Below are 26,889 nucleotides of genomic sequence, written 5' to 3'. Positions count from 1 at the left end.
AAATTATCAGGCCTCACCCTAGATTTATTGAATTGGAAACTCTGAGGTAGGACCCTACAGTCTATGTTTTAACAAGTTTTATAGGTAATTGTGATATATGCCAAAGTTTGAGAACCTCGAAAGGCATTGCTGAGTGTTTTCTGGCTTGGCCCAGGCAAAGCTAATTGTCTTTTAAAAACAAAAAACTTAGTAGATTTGAGTTATATGTTTTATAATGTTGCAGATAGTAATTTTGGAATTAATGATTCACAGATGAATATAATAATTGCTGTGTACTGTATCTGAACTAATTATCAAAGGCATTTGTTCGGTGGTACTTTAAAATAGCTTTAAAAGAGTCAATTGTGTCCATTACGTTTTTCTATCCTTGAGGAGGGGTTAAGGTAATAGAAGATTTTGTTCTTATCTTTATTGAATTTATAAACTAGGAGAAAATACAAGATAAACATGTAAACCCAAAAGACTAACTTATAAACATGTTTTCTTTCAGGGATTAGGTCTATTTCTGTGATTGGTGACTATATTACAATGTAGGCACCTCATACTCATCTTTTAACTTGAGAACAAAACAACATGTAAACAGTCCTCTTTTCTGTTTAATTCACTGTTTTAATGACAGTGTTTCTGCTTGTATTACTGACTGCTTAAACATGAAGTATAAGATCTTTTCTACATCTCTTTTCAGGAAGCTGTAACTATCCTACTGTATGTTAGCTACCCTTCACCTTGGAAAAGCTACTTTAGGTTAATTTAGGTTATCTTTTGTTCACTTTAGGTGATCCAGTATTTTCTGTTCTGAAAAAATAAAAGGATAAGTGGAACTAAACTCTAGTTTATTTTCTAGGTGCTTTGAAAAAACTTTTTAAATCAGAACTTCTGAAAAAAATGTGATTACATGTGGTTGTATAGAATGAAGCATAATAAAGAATTAAAATTGCTTTGACCCACTTATAGTTTATTAGCAGTGACATCAAATATAAAGTGAAATTCACAGAAACAGAAGTTAGCATTGACGCCAAAAGGCTGAATACCTGCCTGGACTTTATTTCCAAGGCAAGAGTAGTTAAGTGTTAGAATTTTCTTGGGAAAATGTCAGTGAAAAAGATTTAAGACTATTTCTTAATCATAAGTTACAGCCAGCAGCACTTGAAGTTTATAGAATTTATAAAAGATCAAAACAATAAAAGATATGTTAACTGGGTTTCTTCGTGTAACCCACAGGAACTCTGTAACTGGTAATAGCCTGTTTCAGGCTTTATTCTTCAGAAAGCCTTCTAAATCAACCACTTTTTTTTCCTCATGATTTCTCTTTTCTGAAATAATTATTTTGTTAATGTTTCCAGTATTTCTTGAATAAGCCTTTAGTGACCATGCTTGGTTTTTTCACTTGTGGTTTTCTTTAGTATTGGACCGTCCCCACTTGATTTTTCACTTGTTTACTTCTTTGTTGAGCAACTAATAATAAACCATCATGACTCCAGAAAAATATTTGACATTATTGAAATAGGGAGATTTTTGTCAGGGCTCTTTTATACATTCATCTCCCAGCCTTATTCAAGTGACTCAGACCTTTAAAAACCAGTTAATATCAAAGAAGACTCCTTCAGAAAAATAAGAGACTTTATTATAGTAGGTAGTAAAATACACGTAGGAAATTTATTATCTACTAGATATGTTTCTGTTAGTAACTTTTGGAAGCAAATGCATTTTTCCTTTTTTTTTTTTAAGAGAAGCCACTAAAGATATTCCTGGCAAAAGCATTATTTCTCACCATATAGTTAAAATTGCAATATTCTAATTGTTGTTAGTTTAGGACACTGTAGAAGATTTTTTTTTCTTGAAAAAAATGATATGAATTAAGAGCAGCTGTAGCTCTTACTTGTTGCAGATCTTGATTTAGTCTCCCTTTTTTTTTTTTTTTAACATTCAGAAGATATCTTTGTATCAAAAGAAATGCTGACAATTTTCTTTAGAATGTAGACCAATTTTAATCAGTACTGGCCTCTCTTTCCCACTTTTCTGATTGCATGTATTTTTGACCCTTAGATTGTAGGGAATGGAAGTGAGCAGCAGCTGCAAAAAGAGCTAGCAGATGTGCTGATGGATCCTCCAGTGGAAGACCAGGCAGGGGACAAGGAGCTTGTGGAAGGGTCACAACTGGATGGCGAAGGAGATGCACCTCTTTCTAATCAACTCTCAGCTTCATCCACCATTAACCCTGTGCCATTAGTAGGGCTCCGAAAACCAGAAATGAGCCTGCCAGTGAAACCTGGACAAGGAGGTTAGGATTGCTACATGCTTTGTGTAAATGAATATTATTGTTTTTAGTATTTGAGTGTCCACCCTGAACTAGGTTTGGTCAGAGCAGTCAAAAAGCATTTCCTGTGTTCTCTGGAATCTCTAAATTTCTAGATCTAGGGGTTTATGAGAGAGTAAATACATATGCCATTCTGATTTCCTTTTAAATGGTTTCAGTTGAACCATAAAAAGAGAAACAGAAGTTCAGTGACACTAAGGGAATATTTTTTGAGATTACTTGAAGATTTTTCCAGGAAGGAATTAGAGGTGTATGTTGGAGAAATGGAGGGGCTGACACTTGGTGAACAGATGTTTCCTCCAGGATTCTGTTACTTTATTGGAATAGTTGCCAAGTCGAAAGAGGGAGACTAGAATAAGTGAGTGGAAAAGCATAGCAGGAAGGGAGGAAAAGGCCAATTATAAAGACTGTTAGGGTGTTGAAATTGTAGTTTGTCTTTGGAAAAAGGAAAGCAAGGAGACTGAGTAAACACAATAAAGTGGTTAAAATCACGAATAAGAAAAATAATTATAGCAGTACGGATCAGAGAGAAGACAGATCAGATACAGGATTTTTTACAGAGTGGTAAAATACTAAAATTTATATTTGGCCTGAAAGCAAATTATAAAGTCAAAATAAAGGCAGGAAGATGAATTAGATCTGAATCTCAGGTCATTTTTTAGGTTTGGAACTAATGTTAGAGCAAGATCTGAAAATTTTGGTGTTAGTAACAAGAGTTCTAGTGTGAAACTTCTGACTTTCGTGGAACATTGCTTCTAGAGCTATGACATTATCTAATTAGTACTTATAGATTTTTACTTGCTATTCCTATCAACAGTATCAAGCAGAAATAATCGTCTCCATTGTTTCTTTCAGATTCTGAACCATCAAGTCCTTTCACACCTATAGCTGATGAAGACAGTGTAGTTTTCAGTAAACTTACTTATTTAGGCTGTGCCTCAGTAAATGCTCCCAGGAGTGAAGTTGAAGCCTTAAGGATGATGTCCATCTTAAGAAGCCAGTGTCAGATTTCACTAGATGTAACCCTTTCAGTACCGAATGTATCTGAAGGAATTGTGAGGTAAGATCGGCTCCTTGAATGAGACGTTTTGGAAAGAAGTATTAGTGAACAAAATTATTTTATTTATGTAATGGTATTTTTGGGGCATTTATGGTATGTTTTCCAAGAATTGCTGCCTTCATGAAAATGGTCACTGATTTGTGATAATTTTTAAAATATTCTCCCCAGCCCAATTACGCTCAGCACAATAAAAATTTCAGTGTTTTGGAGATAATTGAAATATATTTTCCTGAGAGTGTACGAAACAATTTAGCTTATATTTTCCATGTTTCCCTAATATAAATACTAGCAGGACACATTAGTTCAATATGGAATGTTCCTGCTGGTTTTGGAAATTACAAAAATCTGTTAGAAAAGAACAAAACTCAAACTAAAGAAAACAGAACAAATGTGTTGATAATATTAACTCTTTTAGTCAAGCCCCATAATTATTTTTAATATATATATATTTTTGAATTAGAGAAGTTGTGAACTTGAGAAGAATCATGCATAATGCGCAGAATTTCCATCGATCACCCCTCTACCAACACCTTGCATTGTTTTGGAGCATTTGTTGCAGGTTATGAAAGAACATTATCAAAATATTACTACTTACTATTGTCCATAGCTTACATTTGGTATATTTTTTCCATACACCCTTCCCTCTTCATTATTTTTAACACCATGCATTAATATTGTACATTAGTTATAGTTCATGAGAGAATGTTCTCATATTTGTACTTTTAACCATCGTCTACCATCCACCATATGGTTTATTGTGCCTTGTATAGGCCATCCAAAGTGTATACTCAGTGAATCTCACTTTGATCACAGAGTTGTGCAGTCATCACCTCAGTAAATTTTTTAACATTTTCCTTAGCCCAAAAGAAAAAAATCCTATACCCCCCTATTATTGACCCTTAGCATTGATGTAGTACTTTCTTTGACATAGATGCAAGAATATTACAATATTGCTGTTAAATGTAGACAGAAGTTGTTTTAGTTGTATTTTTCCCATGCAGCACCATATTCTTAACACTTTGTAATAGTGCCTATCCCTTAATTGTTAAGATGGAAGTGAGTCTCATAGAAGTCTCTTGGCACTGGCTATTTTTACTAAATATAACAAATTAAAAATATTTAAAATAGCCAATCAGATATTTTTTATCAGCCAGATTAAAACAGAATTGCTAATTAGCTGAATGCAGCTAACATAAAATCACCTTTTTTCCTGTTACAAAAGCTACATACTTATTCAGAAAATCAAAGAAGGCCAACCAAAAAAGGAAATAAAAAAATCTACTCTCCCCTTGGTAGATGCAGTTAACATCTTAGTTTATTAAGACCCTCTTTGTATATGTGTATGTGTTTATGTCTTTTTTTTTTTTAAAGATTTAGTTTTTATTTATTTCTCTCCCCTTCCCTGCCCCACCCCCAGTTTCTGCTCTCTATGTCCATTTGCTGTGTGTTCTTGTGTCTGCTTGTGTTCTTCTCAGCAGCACCCAGAATCTGTGTCTTGTTTTAGTTGCGTCATCTTGCTGCATCAGCTCTTGGTGTGTGCGGTGCCACTCATGGGCAGGCTGCACTTTTTTCATGCTGGGCGGCTCTCCTTACGGGGCGCACTCCTTGCGCATGGGGCTCCTCTACGCGGGGGACACCCCTGCATGTCACGACACTCCTTGTGTGCATTAGCACTGCGCGTGGGCCAGCTCATCACATGGGTCAGATGGCCCTGGGTTTGAACCTTGGACCTTCCATGTGGTAGGCGGATGCCCTATCCGTTGGACCAAATCCGCTTCCTGTTTCGGTCTTTTTAAGTGTGTAAATAACATACAAATATATGCATTAAAATGATACAACTCTTAGAGTTGACATTTTTAACAGCAAAAGAATTATACATACCATCTTGTAGCCTGGTTTCTTCACTTAGTTTTATGTTGTGGCCCTCTTTCCATATCAACAAGTAAGATTAAAAATCTTAACCTCTAATGGCTATGTGAATGGATTTTACATAATTGACTAATTTCCTTTGTTTAAACAGTTTAGTTATTTTTTTGAGAAAAGCACTAATAATAGTAATATTAATTAAGCTCTTAAGTCACTACCCCATAAGTGCTTTACTTATAATTTTCTTATAAATAGATATTTTTTAGCTAAATCTTTTTATTTCTTTAGGATAAATTCCTTATTGCATCAAAGGTTTGCCCATTTTTATTGCTTTTTATAAATTGCCAAAGAGTAGAAATACTGATGCCATTTATACTTTTATCAGCAGTATATGAGAGTATGTGTTTCTCAGTACTCTAAGAAGCATTTGGTATTTTCACGGTAGTGGAGGCATAGTAGCTGTATGTGGATAATGGTAGTTAAATATTTACTATTCTGGTCATCTGCATGTGTAATTCTTCTCTTGAGTATTTAAAGAAGTATTTCACAGAGACTCACAGATCCTATTTGTATTTATTGAGTGAAACTTTTAATAAAATGTGTTTAGTGCTCATTTCTGAATGCTTCTTAGTCAATACTCATTTGTTCGACTGAAGTTTTATTTTGTCTTAATATTTTCATTCATTAAAAGAAGTGAGGAAACTAGTCTGTCTTGACCCAGGTTTCAGAGTTTTTATTAAAGCGTGTTTGAGTGTGGATTATGTAACCTTCGTAGTTATTTCCATTATGCTTAAGGCCCCCTGTGCTTTCCCAATCCATGGCCTTGTCCATACAATGTTGTTCTTTCAGGCTTTGATAATTTTGTCCTCAGTGTCTAGAACAGAGTCTGGCATGTCGTAGTTGTCACATAAATATTTGTTGAGTGAATAGATTTTTGAATGAATAACATCCCTTTGATTTGGAATGAATGGCATTCTTTTGCTTTTATTAATTTTGATTGTTTTAAGAAGTTAACAACTTTGTATTATCCCTCTCCCCTTATTTGCCTTGAATTTAAAAAAATAAAAGTTTCATTCTGGAGAGAACATGGGTTTGGTTTGATTTTTCAATAATGACCACATTAGGAAAAATAAGAAGTATACCTTTATCTGTTTTGATAGGCTACCCGTATATCTGGTCTTTTTTTTTTTTAAAGATTTATTTTATTTATTTCTCTCCCCTTCCCCACCATTGTCTGCTCTATGTGTCCATTTGCTGTGTGTTCTTCTGCATCTGCTTGCATATCAGGCAGCACTGGGAAACTGTCTCTTTTTTGTTGCATCATCTTGCTGTGTCAGCTCTGCTTGTGTGTGGCACCATTCCTGGGCTGGCTGCGCTTTTTTCACATGGGGCAGCTCTCCTTGCGTGGCACACACCTTGAGTGTGGGGCACCCCTACATGGGGACGCCCTTATGTGGCACAGCACTCCTTGCGTGTGGCAGCATTGTGCATGGGCCAGCTTACCACATAGGTCAGGAGGCCCTGGGTATCAAACCTTGGGCCCTCGATAATGTTAGACGGACACACTATCAGTTGAGCCACGTCCGCTTCCCATTTATCTAGTCTTTAGTTAGTTACAGACTATTCAGGAAACATAAGTGCTTATTGATTTGTTTATATCTTCCTTGTTTGCTTCCCCAAAACATGAGACCATATAGTTTTTATTAGTTGGAACTGTCTAATCAACAACTTCAGGAATCCATGTAATGCTTTTTTATTGGGATTTAAGGTGAATATGATTAGCATACTAAAAATGGCTTGCATAATTTTCTTACAAAAAAGATGAGTCTTGAATCCTGATATGGATGTAGTACAAATTGTCCATAATTTCTCTGATCTCTTTATATGTTTTTATTCCTAAACAGACTCTTAGATCCTCAGACAAACACTGAAATAGCAAACTACCCTATCTACAAAATCCTCTTCTGTGTCAGAGGGCATGATGGAACTCCTGAGAGTGACTGTTTTGCTTTCACTGAAAGCCATTACAATGCGGAGCTCTTTAGAATACATGTCTTCCGGTGTGAAATACAAGAAGCTGTAAGTCCTAAGTGAAGACTGCCTGCAAGTGAAATTTCATTAGTGCCCTCCTAGGCTGAATTGTTTAAAGCTGGTACTTTAGTGATTCCAACCAATGGGTTTAAATATAAACAAAGTGAAAGTCTGGTTAATCAGAACCTCACTTATACTAAGAGTATTAGATAGAACCAATCAACTGCTTTTTGATTGGGTTATGTAGACATCATTTTCTAACAATAACACGTTTGGAAATCATTTGTTTTGAGCTAAACTTAAGATTATTTTTACTACAGAGACATATGCTCAGATAATTTCATAAATAATTTTGGTTTCAAGTATTTACAACCATTTCTTTCAAAGACCCTTTTCTAGGCATTTTTTTAGAGTTGCTTGCTTCATAGGCCTAATACATTAGATAATTTACCAAAAGAAATAAGTAGACAAAATATATAAACTCCATCTTCCCAACCTCCTGACAAAGCCTTCCAGCTTTAGTAACAGTATTTTGTATTTGTGATAACAGCCTATTTGTCTGGTTATTGTGACTCTAGGTAAGCCGGATACTTTATAGTTTTGCCACTGCCTTCCGCCGTTCTTCTAAACAGACTCCACTTTCAGCCACTGCTGCACCCGAGACACCTGACAGTGACATCTTTACCTTTTCTGTGTCTTTAGAAATAAAAGAAGATGATGGTAAAGGTTATTTTAGGTAGGCATATTTTTTTATTTGTTTTCTTTGAATTTGTATTAACATGGTATATTGTTTGTTTTTCAAGGGAGACTCTAGGCCAGATTTATATAATTTTCATACTATAAAATGATTACTTTTACCAGTAGGTTTTTTTTTTTTAACTTTTTTTTTTTTTAACTTATATGATGGAAAAGAAAAAGCAAATTTTGCAGAGGCAAGATTTGAAGAATTTAAAAGTTCTTTCTTGTCAGGAATTTTGTCATTTTATAATATTCTTTTAGTCAGACTTCAAAGAAGCTGGCTGACTCCTGACATGAAATATAGCAAAAGCTGTCAGTTGGATTTGTAGCTATATATTTTTTTGTTTGTTTGTTTGTTTGTTTGGTTTGTTTTAATAATCTTAAAAGCTTAATACTTTAGAAACCAAGTTTTATCATTGAAGTTTATCTGAACACATTGGAAGAGGAGAAATGAGGATTTTGCTGGAAGTCTAATCTTCCCTGTATGGTTAGAAATAACTTTTTGGTTTTTAAGCAGTATGATACTTCTTTGAATGTGGGAAAGAACCCTGGAATAGAAAAAAAATTTGTTTCATTATCAGTACTATTAACTATGTGACCTTTTCAGAATCACTTTAACATATCCTGGTAGTAGTTTATTTATTAAATGAGGTGTCCAGGCTCTAAGATCCTTTCTAACTCTAAAATTTCATGGTTGTAGGATGACTGATTTTTTCTTTTCCCTTTTTCCTCCATAGCCAAATCACAAAATCAGTACTTCTTGGGATCATTTTCAATGGTTTTATTTAATAGTCTCTTTCCTCCATTACTGCCTCATCAAATGAGTGAAATAAAACTACATTAAAATATGAATAGTTTCTAATATTCTGCTTTTCATTTAAAAAGTGCAATGATTGGATCATTTATGAGGAAAATTGGTAACTCTTGCTCTCCATTCAAAGACTTTGGAATTGTCTTGCCATCTGGTGTCCAATTTAGTATACAATGCAATTTCAACTTTGATTTAGAACACTAGAGTATGATGTATTGTGCTTTATCCTTAAATATATTTCTGTTTTCATAGCAACACTGAGGTAATACTTCAGTAGACATTCCCTTCCTGGGAAGTGGAAATTATAATCTGTAAAGTTCTTAATTTTTTCTCTTCTAAGAAATAAATAGGTTCTTCAAACTGCACTTATTTTTCATTAACTGAATATTTATACAGATTTTGTCTGTAAATTCCAGTTATGAATATGAAAGATTTCTGATATCTCTCAAAAGAGAAACACTAGGGTAACTCTTCTCCCTTGTGAGATTTAAGCTTATTCAAGGTAGAATGGTCACAAATTTCCCTGTTCTGTCCCCCCTTAAATTAGGAAATGTTATTACAAAAAATCCCTTGATGGTCAGATTTGCTTTTCACATTTGTTTGGACTTCTCTTTATCTTGTATAGTTTTACTGAATTTGCAGTTTGTAGTAAATAATAGTGTTTAAAATAACTTATTAACCTAATGATGAAATCATAAGAGTATTCCTTTCTTTTTCATATTTGAACTTGTCATTCTTTTCAAACAGAATTATTTTTATCTAGTAATTCTGTAACATGTCTTGGAATTTATCTACAGGAGTTAACATTGAGGCACCCAAAGAGTTATTAACATAAATGTTCTTTTTTTTTTTAATTTTAGATTTATTTATTTCTCCCCCCCCCCCCCCAGTTCTCTGTGTGTATTTGCTGCGTCGTCTTTGTCCGCTTCTGTTGTTGTCAGCAGCATGGGAATCTGTGTTTCTTTTTGCCTGGTCATCTTGTTGTGTCATTTCTCCATGTGGGCGGCGCCATTCTTAGGCAGGCTGCACTTTCTTTGGCACTGGGTGGCTTTCCTTACGGGGCGCACTCCTTGCGCGTGGGGCTCCCCTACGCGGGGACACCCTGCATGGCACGGCACTCCTTGCGCGCATCAGCACTGTGCATGGGCCAGCTCCACACAGGTCAAGGAGGCCCAGGGTTTGAACTGGGACCTTCCCATGTGATAGTTGGACGCCCTATCTGTTGGGCCAAGTCCGCTTCCCCCACTGTTTTCTTATTATACTTATCTCTTTGGTTATTTTCTTTTAATTTTTTGAATTGATTTATTAGATTTTTGTGATTATACTTGATTAGTTGTCTTAAATCCTGTGTCATGTCAGCATATTTGGTTTGGTCCTTTGGCTGGACCATCTCTTTCCTAGTATGGCTTGTAATTTTCTGTTGATGTCTAGGCATCTGAATTTATTGGTGAATTACTCTGATGATCAATTTCTCTCTTGCATGGTGTTTTTTTTCTCCCCAGCTCTTTTTGATTTTCGATTTAATGTGCTTTAAATCTTTAAAATTGTGCAGCTTAGGTTATCAAAATTTGGCCAGGGACTCACTAATGATGTGCAGACTTTCTCCCAGGGGACAAAAGAGAGCTAACAAGTTTTTCTCCTTGCAGTTTCTTGCTTTGCCAGCAGATGGCACTCTTTGGCAAACCTTTCCATAGAGGTGTGTCTTTCAACCTCTGCTTTCTGGTTTTTCTTTTCTGGCGAAAGCTGAGATTCAAAATTCACTGAATAGGAGCCCTCTGACTCACCCTCCCTCTTCTCTTGTAACAGCTGACAGGGAAGAAGACATCTGTTGCCCTCTCAGTCAGCTGCAGTGAGTCACAGGTTTTATCCAAGCTTAATGTCTTGAGGGGTCTGGGATGGGAGCTCTTTCCAGTTGCCTCGGGGTTGGAAAGGGTTGTTGTTTTGGGTTCTTCATCTCTCTGTCCTTGGCCCTACTGCGAGCTGCACAGCACTGTCCTAGCCTGCTGACCCCCAAAAGCAGGTCCCTCAGACAGCTTTTGGCCCTTTCTCTGTTGTTTTTGTGAGAGAGTTGAGCCCTGCCTGCCTACTCATACACCATCTTCCCCATACTGTTGCCATTATCTTAAAGTTGTGCAGAAACAAGACACAAATTATATTTGATTGCTGTAGGCAGATGTTTGCATTGAAGAACTAAGAATCGAGAGAAAGTGGTTTATGGGAGATGCATTATTTCCGTAAACTGGCGTTTTAAGAATATTTTTTACATTTTGACTTAAATAATTTTAAAAATTATATTGTTAGTATTTTTATAATTACTGCAAAGGTTTATAAGATTAACACTCTGTAAGGAAAAGTGTTAGGTAACGGCTTAAAGTTACTCATTTCATCATTATTATTTTTAAAGGCATCCTTGTGTTGTTGAAATTCAAAGAATCTGTCATTGCATATCTTTTCTTCCATTATTTATTTAAGCAAGGAAATAATTATGTCTTTGAAAACACCAGTTACCAAATATAAAGAAAAGTAACCAGTTTTGGTTTTTTTTTTTTGAGTGCCTATGTGTCAAATACCTGCTAGGTGCTTTACAAATATCTAATTTAATTTTTATAGCAACAAAAGACAGAGAACTAAAGCCACATTTTAGGAGGCAGAAGAGTGGTTTTTCTAGCTTTTATAAAAATTTTAGTGGATTAAATGCTGTCCTATATAAACCAATATTTTTCTATCAAGAGGCAGATTATAATTTTATTATTATTTGAAAACTAGGCACAGATAGGAATCAGATGTTCAAGATCTTTTTTTTTTTAATTTGTTCTAGTATATTTAATAAGAAAATACTTTTCAAAATTATTAAAATGTCTTGCTCTACAGTGCAGTTCCCAAAGATAAAGACAGACAATGCTTTAAACTGCGTCAAGGAATTGATAAGAAGATTGTCATCTCAGTGCAGCAAACAACAAATAAAGAACTTGCCATTGAAAGGTAAGCCTTTTTATTAAGTAGAACATAGCTATCAGTTTTGATTTGTATCAAATGGAGTAGTTATATGATGTATTTATAAAATTATTTGCAAAGTATTTTATTTATTTCTTAGCAAATGCTTTGGTTAATAAGGGAATAATTGCTTCATCCTCTTTGTATAAATCCTCCGTCCCTGCTAATTTCAACTATTTGATAGTTAAAGGTAAAACATAGAATGTGCCTACCTCAATTACTGTACTATATACTTGATCTTAGCCAAGAAGCAATCATAATTATTATAAAGAAGTAAGAATTATAATTTTGCCAATGCTAATTTATTGGCTTCTACTGTATTCTTTTTTTCCCCATCAGTAAAGTTTTTTAAGTGGCTCAGTTACACATTCTTTTATGTTTTCTTTTTTCCAAATTAATGTGAGTTCTTATTTTGCAGATGTTTTGGTCTTCTCCTTAGCCCAGGAAAAGATGTACGAAATAGTGACATGCACTTGTTAGATTTGGTAAGATTTTTTTTTTAAGTGAAAGATTATATACTATTTCTTCATTCAAGATTGGTTACTTTATGTCTTTGAATCTATTATAAAAATATTATCATAAAGGTGTTCTTGTGGGAAGCGGACTTGGCCCAATGGATAGGGCGTCCGCCTACCACATGGGAGGTCCGTAGTTCAAACCCGGGGCCTACTTGACCCGTGTGTAGCTGGCCCATGTGCAGGTCTGATGCACGCAAGGAGTGCCATGCCATGCAGGGTTGGCCCTCCACGTAAGGAAGCCCCACGCGCAAGGAGTGTGCCCCATAAGGAGAGCCACACAACGTGAAACAAAGTGCAGCTTGCCCAAGAATGGCGCTGCATACACAGAGAGCTGACACAAGAAGATGATGCAACAATAACAAAAAAAGAAACACGGATTCCTGGTGCCGGTGATAAGGATAGAAGCGGTCACAGAAGAACACACAGCGAATGGGCACAGAGAGCAGACAACTGGGAGGGGCGGAGAGGAATAAATAAAAAAAAAAAAGGTGTTCTTGTAAGCTAGACAGCAATATTACAAAAATAAGAGAATTCCCTTGTTTCTGACTTGAAGTTTACTAGTCTGGTATAGAATAACTACCTGCTTAGTCTCAAACTGGCTTTTTGTTTTGTTTTGGAGGTACCAGGGATTGAACCTGGGACCTCATACGTGGGAAACAAGCACTCAACCACTGAGCTATAACCGCTCCCTACAAACTGGTTTCTTAACTATTTAGTCGGGATAATAATTATTTATCACATAGGGTTTATGTAAGAATTAAAGGAAAATTTATGAGAGAATTCTTTGTAAACTATGATGTTCAACAAATGGTAGGTTATTTTAATATTATTACTATTATATGAATGTCTTTATTTGTAAAACTATAAAAATTATTTGCTAATTATTCACTTGACAGAAGAATTCAACATAGAAGTTTGGTAGAGAAGTTCTCTAATATTTTTATAATTTTATTTGATTTACTGATGTTCACATTACATAAAATTTTTCAGGGACAATTGCAGAAATAATCGTAACATCTTTAATTCTGTAATCATTCACATACACTAGTACTTTTTTTAAAAAAAACCTTATCCTCTTTCATATTCTTATCTTTCCTCAACTCCTTCAATTTTTATATATATATATATTTCAATGTATTTTTAAAGGCAGCAAAATTAGGATTAGCGGTTGACTCACTTTAACTTCATTCTAACGCTATCCCAACTGAGCTATCCTGGCCCTATATCACTTTAACTTAATGTTTGTTTTTATTCTTTTCTTTAGGAATCTATGGGCAAAAGTTCAGATGGAAAGTCCTATGTTATTACTGGGAGCTGGAATCCAAAATCTCCACATTTTCAAGTTGTAAATGAAGAAACTCCTAAAGGTAATGACTCCTAAAACTGTGTCATTCATTTCACATAATAGTACTCTGATTGTTGACATCATGTATTGTATGACAACATAAAAACAGCCATTTTATTCATTAATTTTTTAAATTATGTTTTTTATTTATTTTTAGAAGATACTTAGATTACATAAAATGTTACCAAAAAAAAAAGTAAGGGATTCCCATATGCCCCACTCCCCATACCCCCCACCCTTCCCAACATTAACTACTTTCTTCTTTAGTGTGGTACATTCATTGCAATTGTGAACACATTTTGGAATATTGCCACTAATCATGGATTATAGTTTACATTCTAGTTTATACTCTCTCCCACTCATTTCTGTAGGTTATGGCCACATATATCTGACTTATATCTGTCTTTGCAATGTATCTCAGGACAATTCCAAGTACTGAAATTGCCCCCGTATTACACATCTTTGTTCCTCTCCCTGACTTCAGCATCTCCACTGGCTACTGTCTCCACACTAATGATATAATTTCTTCCATTGCTAGAATCACAATATGTCTTTAGTAGAATACTAGTAAGTCCACTCTAGTCCATAATTTATTCCCTAATCCCGAGGATTTGGGATGGTGATGCACATTCCACCTCTAATTGAGGGGGGTATTTAGTCCCATACAGGTGATAGATAGGGGTCTCTTGCTTGCAGTTATAGACTCTCTTGGTTCCTTGGTGTGTTGGTTGTACATCCTCACCTACTTGTTAGTTGTTCTGGGTGAGTCCAATGAACTCAAGTGTAAGTGTTTAATCTCTTCTGAGGCTTAGGGCCTAGCTGGCACATGGACAAGCCCAGAGATTCAAGTCTCTTGGACATACACTTACCAACTCCAGCAGCAACTGTAGGTTCAAAAAAAGGGGACAGAAGTGGCATGTATAGAGAATTCATATATGAGTCCATCTCTGTCACACTAGGGAGCAAAGACTCCAAAGTAGGGCCCACTGGCAAGGCATTAACCACCAGAGCTATCTGCCATGACCATAGGACCTGGTTGTCTCCAGAGCCCTCAGGAGACCCCATTATTTGGGGATAGATACTTTGACTATCTATGAGACCTGCTGAGACATGCATAAGTGTTACCTCTGGGAAGACATACTGACTCATTTTGAAGTCAATTAGTAATGTAATTTGTCTTTACCTTTTCCCCATTTTATTTAAGGTCTTTTTCCAGTTGCATTGCTTGTTGGAGTATGGTAATAATCCCTCAGTGCCAGGGAGGCTCATACCTGTGAGTCATGTCCCATACTGTGGGAAGATGATGCATTATATGCTGAGTTTGGCTCAGAGAGAGGCCACATTTGAGCAACAGGGAAGCTCTCAGGAGGTAACTCTTAGGCATCTTACAACACTAGGTTGTGTTGCAACTTCTAGGACAAAGGGTCATAAGGATAGTCATAAATATCAGTGGCCTATCAATGGACTCTGTTCATTGTCCCTGTAAGTGGGTAATAATTGCTATTCCGTTAGAGAATGTGGCAGAACTCCCCAGGATGGAAATACAGTATTCTTTCAATTGTGTAAATCTCTTCCCACTGTGATAATGCCCCATGAACACTTGAACACATTTATATACCTTTTATGTATGCCTTGGTAAACTTCCTCCCACGTGTCCCCTATCACTGACAACCCACACCAGTGATCCTCCCCTGACATAGTTGTAACCCTTCTTTGATCCAAAACTTCTTCAGAAATGAAGCCCAACATATCACCAAATACAGTTTGAGGAAAATGAAATAATAATGATAGGTTTAAACAGAAGAAATATATAAAATACGTAATAATTTAGAAAATTTAAAACTAAAAGTGAAAAAAATTGGGATATTACAAAAATTGAAAAATATTACAAACAATTTTTGACATTTTGCCTTTCATCACTGTAATATCTGTCAGCATATATATACAGTGAGATTTTCTTCTATTTCTTCCCCAGAGTCTTTTTTTTTTTTTTTTTCTTTTTTGTCTTCATATAAGTTTTAAGTCACAGTAAAGTCGCATTCACCATATAGGGGACTCCCATACACCAAACATCCTCTCCCCTTTCCCTACTAAAATAGGCATTTTAGTACAAGAAGATACACAATATTTTTTTGAGAGGTAGTACATATACATGTAGTTAAAATTTTTTTAAATACGAGGAGGTGTATAGGGAAAAGTTAAGTCTACTATAGTCCCCAGGTCCCCTCTTTTTTACCATTTTCTTATGTAACTTTTCAGAGGTATTCTGTGCTTAAGTTTTTCCAAAATACTCCCTACTCTTTCTATATGTCATTAAATGGTTGCATAATAGTCCATCATGCAAATGTAAACTTTGCTCCAGTAATACAGTTATTTAACTTTTTTTTGGCTTTCATTTATTTTCTTATCAATAGCACTATATACGTTTTAGTTTTTTAGGCTGCTATGACAAATACCAAATAAGGGTTGACTTAAACAAGGGACATCGATTGTCTCACAGTTTCAGAGGCTAAAAGGCTGGCTTCCTCCATGGGTTGATAGCATTGTCAAAAATCCTTGGGCTTCGCTGGTTTTCCTGTCCCATGGCAATGTTCTCCCTTTCTCTTCAGAGATCCTGTGGACTTCCTACTTATCTCTCTTCCCTATGGCTTTCTCTTTATAAGGCCTCCAGTGATCCAGATTAAGGCCCATCCTCTTTCAGTTGGACTACACCTTAACTAAAAATAACAGTCTTCAAGAGGTCTTATTTACAGTAGGTTCACACCCACAAGAATGTGAATTAAGATTAAGAACATGGGAAGTGGACTTGGGCCAGTGGTTAGGGCATCTGTCTACCACATGGGAGGTCCGCGGTTCAATCCCCGGGCCTCCTTGACCCGTGTATAGCTGGCCTGTGCGCAGTGCTGTTGCATGCAAGGAGTGCCATGCCACGCAGGGGTGTTCCCGCATAGGGTTGCCCCACGTGCAAGGAGTGTGTCCCATAAGGAGCGCCGCCCAGCATGAAAGAAAAGTATAGCCTGCCCAGGAACGGTACCGCAAACACTGAGAGCTGACTCAACAAGATGACGCCCAAAAAGAGACACAGATTCCCATGCCGCTGACAACAGAAGCGAACAAAGAAGACGACGCAGCAAATAGACATAGAGAACAGACAACCAGGGCAGGGGGGAAGGGGAGAGAAATAAATAAATCTTAAAAAAAAAAAGATTAAGAACATATCTAAATTTGGATACATAACTCAGTCTACCACATTAAATAAATGGATAAAGGATAAAAATAAGTGGTTCACAGAAGTGATTAATAGATGGGGGAAAATTGGTGTTGAAAGGTTTTACAGTATATTAGTCCATTTTTAACCAAGATTTTAAAGATTGAGAATTCCTGTTGTTGGTGAGAATGGCATAAGGAAGCCATATGCCTACTTTTGGAAAATAACCTGAAAGTACATTTCATAAGGTTTAATATGTATACCACTGTCACTTTAATTCCACTTCTGCAAATCTACCCAAGGAAAGAATTCTCAATTCAGAGAATTTTTTTTTTCAAAACAGCTATTTATCTCAGTATTTTGGATTTTTATTTACTTGATGGTTTACCTTAAGATACCTTCAAAGTTTATAATAAGTGATAACATATCAATCAAATGAGTAAGTAAATTTCCATCTTTATTACTTGGTTCTCCCCTCTCTCTCCAGATAAAGTGCTGTTTATGACTACTGCTGTTGATTTGGTAATAACAGAAGTACAGGAACCTGTTCGATTCCTCCTAGAAACAAAAGTCCGTGTTTGCTCACCTAATGAAAGATTATTCTGGCCCTTCAGCAAGCGTAGTACTACTGAAAATTTTTTTTTGAAACTAAAACAGGTACTGTATTTTTTTACGAATGTAGCAGGGAAGTGGGAGTGGAAGAAGAAAGGAGAAATAACTTCTGGGGTTATTTATCATTTGTTCTAAGGTATCAATGAGATCTTTAAACAGTCATGTATATTTTAAATGTATTAAGAGGAAATAAAATATTTTATATTTACCCATCTATTTAACATTTTTGTTGCTCATCATTTCTTTTCAAAGAGCCAGTTTTCATTTACTATCATTTACCTTCAGCCTGAAGAATTTTTTTTATTATTTTCTTTAGGTGCACATCTCATCAAGACATATTCTCATCATCTGAAAATTTCTTTGTTTTGCCTTCATTCCTGTAGGATATTTCACTGTATAAAGGATTCTTAGTTGACAGAATTTATCTTTCAATGCTTTTTTTTTTTTTTTTAGTATCGCTTTCAGGACTTTAAAGTTGTCATCCCACAGTCTCTGAATCTTTTGCTTTTATTTTTTAATTTTCATTGAGAAAATATGTTACATAAATTTTGCCGTTTTAGCCATTTTAAGTGTAAAATTCTGTGATATTGGGTACATTTACCATGATTTCAAAAACTATTTCCAAAATCTTTTTCATCACCCGAAATAGAAGCTCTCTACCCATTTAGCTATGACTCCCCATTTCTCTAGCTCTTGGTAACCTCTAAACTAATTTCTGTCTCTGAATTAGCTTATTCTAGCTATTTCATGTAAGTAGAGTCATACAATATTTGTCTTTCTGTGTTTCGCTCATTTCACTTTAGTCTAACATTTTCAAAGTCCATCCGTGTTGTTGGTATGAGAACTTCATTCCTTTTTATGGCTGAATAATAGTCCATCGTATGTATATACCATATTTTGTTTATTCATTTGTTGATGGACACTGTTGTTTTGGCTGTTGTGAAGAGTATTGCTGCAAACATTGGGGTACAGTGATCTGAGTCTTTGTATTCATTTTTCGAGATGTGTGCCTAGAAGGTGAGTCATATGCTAATTATATGCTTAAGTTTTTGAGGGACTTCAGCATTGTTTTCCATAGGAGCTGCACTATTTAAATTCCCACCCTCAAAACAAGGTTTCCAGTTTCTCTGATTCTTGTCAACACTTATTATTTCTCCATTTAAAAAATAATAGCCATGCTAGTGGGTGGGGAGTGATTTCCCATTGTTGTTTTGAATTGCATTTTCCTTTTGGCTAATGATGTTGAGCATCTTTTCATGTGCTTATTGGCCATTTATATATGTTCTTTGGAGAAATTTGTTTTCAAGACTTTTGACTTTTTTAATTGGATTGTTTATCTTTTTGTTGTTGAGTTATATCAGTTCATTATATGTTCTGGATAGTAAACCTTTATCAAATATATGATTCTTAAATACTTGTATTCTATAAGTTGTCTTAAAGATTTATTTATTTATTTATTTATTTATTTCTCTCCCCTTCCCCACCCGCCCCGGTTGTCTGTTCTCTGTGTCTATTTGCTGCTGCGTCGTCTTTGTCTGTTTTTTTTGTTGTCAGCGGCAGGGGAATCTGTCTCTTTTTGTTGCGTCTTCTTGTTGTGTCAGCTCTCCATGTGGGCGGCGCCGTTCCTTGGCAGGCTGCACTGTCTTTCGCGCTGGGCAGCGCTCCTTACTGGGCACACTCCTTGCGCGTGGGGCTCCCCTACACGGGGGATACCCCAGCGTGGCACGGCACTCTTTGCGCGCATCAGCACTGCGCATGGTCCAACTGCACACGGGTCAAGGAGGCCCGGAGTTTGAACCATGGACTTCCCATGTGATAGACCCTAACCGTCTAACCAAGTCTGCTTCCCTATAAGTTGTCTTTTCACCTTGATAATGTCCTTTGATCCTTAGGAGGTTATAATTATGATAAAATCCAATTTATTTTTTCTTTTGTTGCTTATGCATTTGGTGTCTTATCTAAAAATTCATTTCTAAATCCAAGATCGTAAGATTTGCTACTATATTTTCTTCTATGAGTTTTATCAGTATAGCTCCTTTATTTAGGTTGTTAATATATTATGAGTTAATTTTTATATCCGGTGTGAGCTGGGAATTCAACTTCCTTCTTTTGCATGTGACAATCAAATTTAGCCAGCACAAGTTTATTAAAGAGATTATTCTTTCCTCATCAAATGGCCTTGCACCCTTAACAACAATCAGTTGACTTTAGGAGGTTTATATCTGAACTCTAAATTCTGTTCCATTGGTCTGTATGTCTATCCTTATAGCAGTACTGCTGTGTTTGTTGGGGTTGTTGCTCTTTTTATTTCTGAGTTGTAAAGATCATTTTCCCCTCCCCGTGTTTTTAGAATTTCCTGTATTCCCCCAATTCAATCTTGGCTGCTATAGCCAGTCATACAGAAAGCATGAGGACCTTTTTCTTGCAGTGGAAACTTTAGCAGCAGACTCTAATTGCTCCAGGTCAGTCAGAGATGCATTTATCATGTTTTGATTCTTGTAGCTTTGTAGTGAGTTTTGAAAATGAAGTGTGTGTTCTCTGACTTTGTTTCTTTGGTATCTTTCATTGTCTTCATTTTCTTTCAAACTTTTTATTGTATTAAAATATATCCAATTCAGTATTTCCCATTTTATCCATTTTCAAAGAACAGTTCAGTAATATTAATTATAAATCACAATATTATGCAGCTTCCCATTACCAATATCCAGTACTTGAACTTTTTCATCACCTCAGACTGAAACTCTGTACCTATTGTGCAATAATCCCTCTGCCTTCCCTCAGCCATTGTAACTTATAATCTACTCTTTCTGTCTGTATGAAATTTACTTTTTCTAGGTATTTCATATAAACAAGATCATACAATATTTGTCTTTTTGTGTCTGGGTCATTTCACTCGACGTAGTTTCTTCAAGGTTCATCCATGTCGTAGCTTGCTTCAGAAATTTGTACATATTTTTTAACGATTCTTTTTTTTTTTTTTTTAAGATTTATTTTATTTATTTCTCTCCCCTTCCCTCCTCCGCCCACCCCCGTCCCAGTTGTCTGTTCTCTGTGTCCATTTGCTGTGTGTTCTTTTTGTCCGCTTCTTTTGTTGTCAGTGGCACAGGAATCTGTGTTTCTTTTTGTTGTGTCATCTTGCTGCGTCAGCTATCCATGTGTGTGGCACCATTCTAGGGCAGCCTGCACTTTTTTTCATGCTGGGCGGCTCTCCTCATGGGGTGCACTCCTTGCGCGTGGGGCTCCCCTATGTGTGGGACACCCCTATGTGTGGGACACCCCTGTGTGGCATGGCACTCCTTGCGCACATCAGCAGTGCGCGTGGGCCAGCTCCACACGGGTCAAGGAAGCCTGGGGTTTGAACCTCGGACCTCCCATGTGGTAGACGGACACCCTATCCACTGGGCCAAGTCAGCTTTCCCCATTCATTTCTTAATGGACATTTGGGCTGTTTCCACCTGTTCTGTGTTGTGAATAACGCTGCTATGAATATTGGTGTATAAATATCTGTTTGAGTCCCTGCTTTCAATTCTTTTGGGTGTATACTGACAAGTGGGATTGCCAGGTCATATGGTATACTATTTTTAACTTTCTGAGGAACTGCCAAATTGAGTTTCACAGTGTTAGCACCATTTTACAATGCCAGAATCATTGTATAAGTGTCCCTATTTCTCTACATTTTCATCAGCACACATTTTCTTTTTTCTTTTTCTTTTTTAAATAATAGTCATCTTGGTATGGAATGATATGTCATTGTGTGTGTGCGTTTTTTTAAACAAATCAATTTTATTGATATGTATTACTAAAGCATATGTATAGTCCATCCAAAGTATACAATCTATGGTATTTGATATAGTCACATAGTTATGCATTCATCACTTCAGTCATTATCATTATTCAGTCATTATTATTATTTAATAATAATAACAATAAACACAAAAAAATTCATCACCTTTCAGTCTCTCTATGCTTTCCCTCCTGTACATTGCTACTATTTCTGGCTGTTCTTGCATCTTTATTGTTTGATTGATTTTAAAGCAGTTTTATTGAGATATGTTCACATATGCCATAAAAGCTATCCAAAGTATATAATCGGTAGCTTTTAGTGTAATCACAATGTTGTGTATTCATCACTATTAAAAAGTTTAGAACAACTGTCTTATTCCAAGAAGAAAAATACACCCTTTAGCAGTCACCTCTCAATCCCTCTATCTTTCCCCAACCCTACATATCCACTAATCTAATTTCATCTTTATAATTTGATTTATCTTTACATTTTGTATAAATGGATCATACAATAGTACTTTGTGTGATTGGTTTCTTCAGTTAGCATAATTGGTCTTTTTTGTCTTGATATTAACATCTTGTACCAATAACATTACGTTGTTCAGCTTCAAAGAAAAACAGTTGTATATGCAGTATTACTCATTCACATTTTTTTTTAAAGATTTTATTTATTTATTTCTCTCCCCTTCTCCCCCACCCTCCATTGTCTGTTCTCTATATCTATTTGCTTTGTCTTTTTTGTCTGCTTCTGTTGTTGTCAGTGGCACGGGAATCTGTGTTTCTTTTTGTTGCGTCATCTTGTTGCGTCAATTCTACGTGTGTGCGGCGCCATTTCTGGGCAGGCTGCACTTTCGCACTGGGCGGCTCTCCTTACGGGGCGCACTCCTTGCGCATGGGGCTTCCCTACACGGGGACACCCCTACGTGACAGGGCACTCTTTGCGTGCATCAGCACTGCGCATGGGCCAGCTCCACATGGGTCGAGGAGGCCCGGGGTTGAACCGTGGACCTCCCCTGTGGTAGACGGACGCCCTAACCACTGGGCCAAGTCTGCTTCCCCATATTCACATTTTATGTGAGGTTTTATTATGCTATGTAGTCCCTTGTTAACTTATTAAATTTCTCATTGTGTTTTGATTAGCATTTTCCTGATGACCCAGTGTTTTGAATATCTTTTTAAGTACTTCTTGATCATTTATATATGTTCTTTGGGGAAGTTCAAATCCTATGTCTATTTTTCATTAGGTTGTTTATCTTTTTGTTGTTGAGTTCTATCATACTTATTTTGGATATTAAATCCTTATTTGATGTATTAGCAGTTATTTTCTCATTTGGCTTGTCTTTTAAATTTCCTTATAGTATCTTTGACATAGAAAAGTTTTTAATTTTGATGAAGTCCATTTTATCTATTTTTTTTCTTTTGTTCCTCATGCCTTTGGATGTCATATCTAAGAAATCACTCTTGATTCCAAGGTTATGAATGTTCTCCCAGTGTTTACTTCTGGGAGTTTTGTGGTTTTAACTTTTATGTTTAGGTCCTTGGTCCATTTAGAATTAAGATTTGTATATCATGAGGTAGGGGTCACCTTCGTTCTTTTGCAAAAGGATATCCAATTTTCCCAGCACCAGTTTTTCAAGAGGCTATTCTTCACCAATTAAATGTCCCTGGCACACTTGTTAAAAATCAGTTTGCCATAGATGTATAGATTTGTTTCTCAGTTCTAGTGTGTAGCTCTCCATATCTAGTACCATACTGCTCTCATTACTGTGGTTTTATAGTAAGTTTTAAAATTGGAAAATGTGAGACCTCCAACTTTGTTCTTTCTTTGCAGTATTATTTTTTATACAGATTTATTGTACTTATTTATTTCTTCCCCACCTCCTCATTGTTTGTACTTGCTGTGCCAGTTGTCTTCCTTGTTTCTTATAGGAGGTACTGGGAACCAAACCTGGAACCTCTGATGTGGGAGGGAGGCGCCTAATTGCTTGAGCCCTCTCTGTTCCCTGCTTTGTTTTGTGCTAATTATGTTTTTTTCTCCTTGTATTTCATGTTGCATAGTCTTGTTGGGTCAGTTTGCCGTACTTGCCAGTTGCATCAGCTCACTCATCTTCTTTAGGAGGCACCAGGAACCTCTGCTCCCTGCTTTGTTGTGTCTCTCATTATGTTTTTCTTCTTGCGTCTCTTGTTGTGTCATCTTGTTGTGCCAGTTTGCCATGCCTGACTGTCATGCCAACTCGCTGTCTTCTTTAGGAGGCACTGGGGACTGAACTAGAGAACTTCGATGTGGAAGGCCTGAGCTCAGTTACTTGAGTCACATCCGCTTCCCTCTTTTCAGTATTGATTAAGCTTTTCAGGGCTCCTTGTGATTCCTTATGAATTTGAAGTTCAACTTTTCTGTTTCTACCATAAAAAGGGGGGGGGGGTGCTGCTGGGGTTGTAATACATATTGTGTTGAATGTATAGATATCTTTGGTAGTATTGACTTTTTATTAGTATTGTCTTTCTATCCATAAACATTGATGCCTTGCCATTTATTTAGATCTTCTTTAATTTCTTTCAACAGTGTTTTATAGTTTCCAGTGTACATGTTCTTCACCTCCTTTGTTAAATTTATTCTAGTATTTTCTAAAATTAGGAGCCATTGTGTATGGAATTGTTTCTTTATTTTCCATTTTAGAATATTTTCAGTGGTGTATAAAAATCACAACTGATTTTTTTTGCTTCCCCTCCCCTGTCCCTCTCTTTTTGCTGTCTGTGTGTCCACTTGCTGTGTGATCTTCTGTATCTTTTTCTCTTTTTGTCCTTTTTTCTCTGCTTTCTCCTCTAGGATTCACCAGGATTTGATCCTGGGGCCCTCTGATGATGGGGAGAGAGGTACGCTCTCAATTGTGCCACCTTAGTTCCTGGTCTCTGCTGTGCTTCACCTTGACTCTCTCCTTCGTCTCTCTTTTGTCGTGTCATCATCTTGCTGCCTGACTGACTTGTGCAAGCACTGGCTCATTGTGTGGGCACTCGGCTTACCACCCTGGCACTTAGGTGGGCAATTAGCTCACTGCACGGGCACTGGCTCGCCACACAGGCACTCATGTGGGCACTTGGCTCACCATGTCTGTACTTGACCTGTTGCGCGGGCACCCATGTGGGCACTTGGCTCGCCGTGTGGGCACCCACCTGCTATACAGGTACACTTTCTCTTCTTTTCACCAGGAATTCCCAGGCATCAAACCTGGGTCCTTCCATATGGTAGGTGGAGGCCTTAACACTTAAGCCACATCCACTTCCCATTTAACAACATCCGCTTCCCAGCTGATTTTTATGTGTTAATAGTGTAGCCTGCAACTTTGCTGAATTGGTTTATTACTTTCATTAGTTTTCTTGTGAATTCTTTGGGATTTTTAGTATGAAGAGTCATGGCATCTGGGAATAAAGATTATTTTACTTCTTCCTTTCTGTTTTGTATGACTTCTTTTTCTTGCCAAATTGATCTGGCAGGGACTTGTACAGTGTTGAATAGCAGTGGTTGATGAAAATGGGCATCCTTGTCTTTGTTTCAACATCAGAGGAAAGGCTTTCAGTCTTTCACCATTGTTTATAGTATTAGCTGTGATTTTTCACATATACCCATTATCATGTTGAGGAAGTTACCTTTTATTCCTATTTTGCTGGGTTTTTTAAATCATGAAAGGGTGTTGGATTTTGTCACATACCTTTTCTGCTGCATCATTTAAGATAATTGTGTGATTTTTTTTTTTCCTTCATTTTTTCCTAATGTAGTGTCTTACATTAATTGATTTTCTCATGTTGAGCCACCCTTGCTCTTTTGTGATAAATCCCTCCTGGTTATTGTGATGGTTAGGCTAATGTGTCAACTCAGTCATGTAATTGTGCCCAGTTGTTTGGTCAAGCAAGCACTGGGCTAATTATAATACAAGGACACTTAGGAGTTTAATCATCAGTGAGTTGATTGCCTAGATGGCTGATTATATCTACAATCAACCAAGGAGATCGCCATCAGTGACATTTTATCCAATCAGTTGAATGCCTTAAAAGGGGAAGTGATTGCAGTATTCAGAGAAAATTTTCTAGCTCGACTTCAGACAGCCATTGTTGCCTGGGAACTCATCAAGGACCTTCATTGGAGTCCCTGGTTTGCAGCCTGGCTGTTGAATTTGGATTTGTACATCCCGACGGTCACATGAGAGAATTTTCTAAACTCTCATACTATTTACCGATATCTCTTGTAGATTCTATTTCCCTAGAGAACCCTCACTTATACAGCTTTGGAACTAGGAGTGGGGTGGTTCTTAAGAAACAAAATCTTAAATGTTGGATGTTGAAAGTGGTTCTGGGAGTTTTTGGCTCTCTATTCTAATTGGACTCAAGATACTAATTTCCTGGGCTACTTTGTTTTGGGTTTTTGTTTTTGTTTTTTATTTATTTTTTGATGAAATTTGTGAAAAGTTGGTCCAGTTTTGTCAACTTTTTTTTTTCTGGCCCATTCTCTTCCCTTATGGGATTCCATTTATACATATTTTATTTTATTTTATTTTATTTTTTTAAAGGTTTTTTATGTTTTTATTTATTTCTCTTCCCTTCCCCTCCCCCCCAGTTGTCTGGTTTTTTTTGTCCATTTGCTCCATGTTCTTGTTTTTGTCTGCTTCTGTTGTCAGTTGCAAGGAAATCTGTGTTTCTTTTTGTTGCGTCATCTTGTTGCGTCAATTCTACGTGTGTGCGGCACCATTCCTGGGCAGGCTGCACTTTCTTTCGCACTGGGCGGCTCTCCTTATGGGGCACACTCCTTGCGCGTGGGGTTCCCCTATGCGGGGGACACCCCTCCGTGGCAGGGCAGTCCTTGCGCGCATTAGCACTGCGCATGGGCCAGCTCCACATGGGTCAAGGAAGCCCGGGGTTTGAACCGTGGACCTCCCATGTGGTAGACAGATGCCCTAACCACTGGGCCAAATCTGCTTCCCTATACATATTTTAGATATTTTGAAGTTATCCCACGTCTCTGAGGCTTTTTCCCCCAGTCTTGTTTTCTTCTTCTTCTGACTACGTGTTTTCTATTGAACTAATATTCAAGGTAACGCACTCTTTTTTTGTTATCTTTAATGTATTTTTAAAACATCCAGTGAATTTTAAAATTTCTGATCTTGTATTTTTAATTTCCATTTTATTTTAGAATTTCTATTTGGCTCCTTTTTGTAGTTTCTGTATTCTCATGAGATTTCCTATTTAGGTTTTATTTATTTATTTTTGGAGTAGATTTTCATTTGCATCCTTGATCCTAATTACAGCAGCTACTTTTGAAATTCTTAAGTGCTAATTCTAATGTCTGATGAGTTACATTTTCCTGTTTCTTTGTCTAACAATTATTGATTACAGTATTTGGAGAAACACTGGATTCTGTGTTCTTTTGAAATTACTGATTTTTTTAATCTGGCTTTTTTTTAAGTTGGTACTCAGGATGAACCTGGTACCTTGTACATGGGAAGTGGGTACTCAACCACTGAGCTACACCAGTTCCTTTATCTAGCTTTTTTTTCCCCCCATTTTTTTAATGGTCTTTTTTTTTTTTTAAAGATATATAGATCACAAAAAAAGTT

General features: G+C 36.6%; 1 protein-coding gene across 9 annotated transcripts in view; it reads left to right on the top strand.

Annotated features, from left to right (window-relative positions):
* The window catches only part of RABGAP1 (RAB GTPase activating protein 1), a 206,333-nt gene that overhangs the window by 55,287 nt on the left and 124,157 nt on the right, over positions 1–26,889 (top strand). For 8 of the 9 annotated variants that reach the window (XR_002797731.3, XR_002797732.2, XM_071217011.1 and 5 more), the window contains 8 exons: positions 2,047–2,281; positions 3,173–3,377; positions 7,148–7,322; positions 7,853–8,010; positions 11,695–11,805; positions 12,236–12,302; positions 13,600–13,702; positions 17,376–17,545. Coding sequence is in view for 7 of the 9 variants with exons in the window: in XM_071217011.1 (XP_071073112.1) it covers positions 2,047–2,281; positions 3,173–3,377; positions 7,148–7,322; positions 7,853–8,010; positions 11,695–11,805; positions 12,236–12,302; positions 13,600–13,702; positions 17,376–17,545 (1,224 nt within the window). In the remaining 2 variants the exon portion in view is untranslated. The remainder of the gene's footprint in view (positions 1–2,046; positions 2,282–3,172; positions 3,378–7,147; positions 7,323–7,852; positions 8,011–11,694; positions 11,806–12,235; positions 12,303–13,599; positions 13,703–17,375; positions 17,546–26,889) is intronic. The other variant, XM_071217013.1, reaches the window with a different exon arrangement.

This window comes from Dasypus novemcinctus, chromosome 8 (genome assembly GCF_030445035.2).
Source record: "Dasypus novemcinctus isolate mDasNov1 chromosome 8, mDasNov1.1.hap2, whole genome shotgun sequence".
Taxonomy (NCBI): domain Eukaryota; kingdom Metazoa; phylum Chordata; class Mammalia; order Cingulata; family Dasypodidae; genus Dasypus; species Dasypus novemcinctus.
The sequence above is the reverse complement of the archived record's forward strand: the minus strand, read 5'-3'. Positions and strand labels throughout refer to the sequence as shown.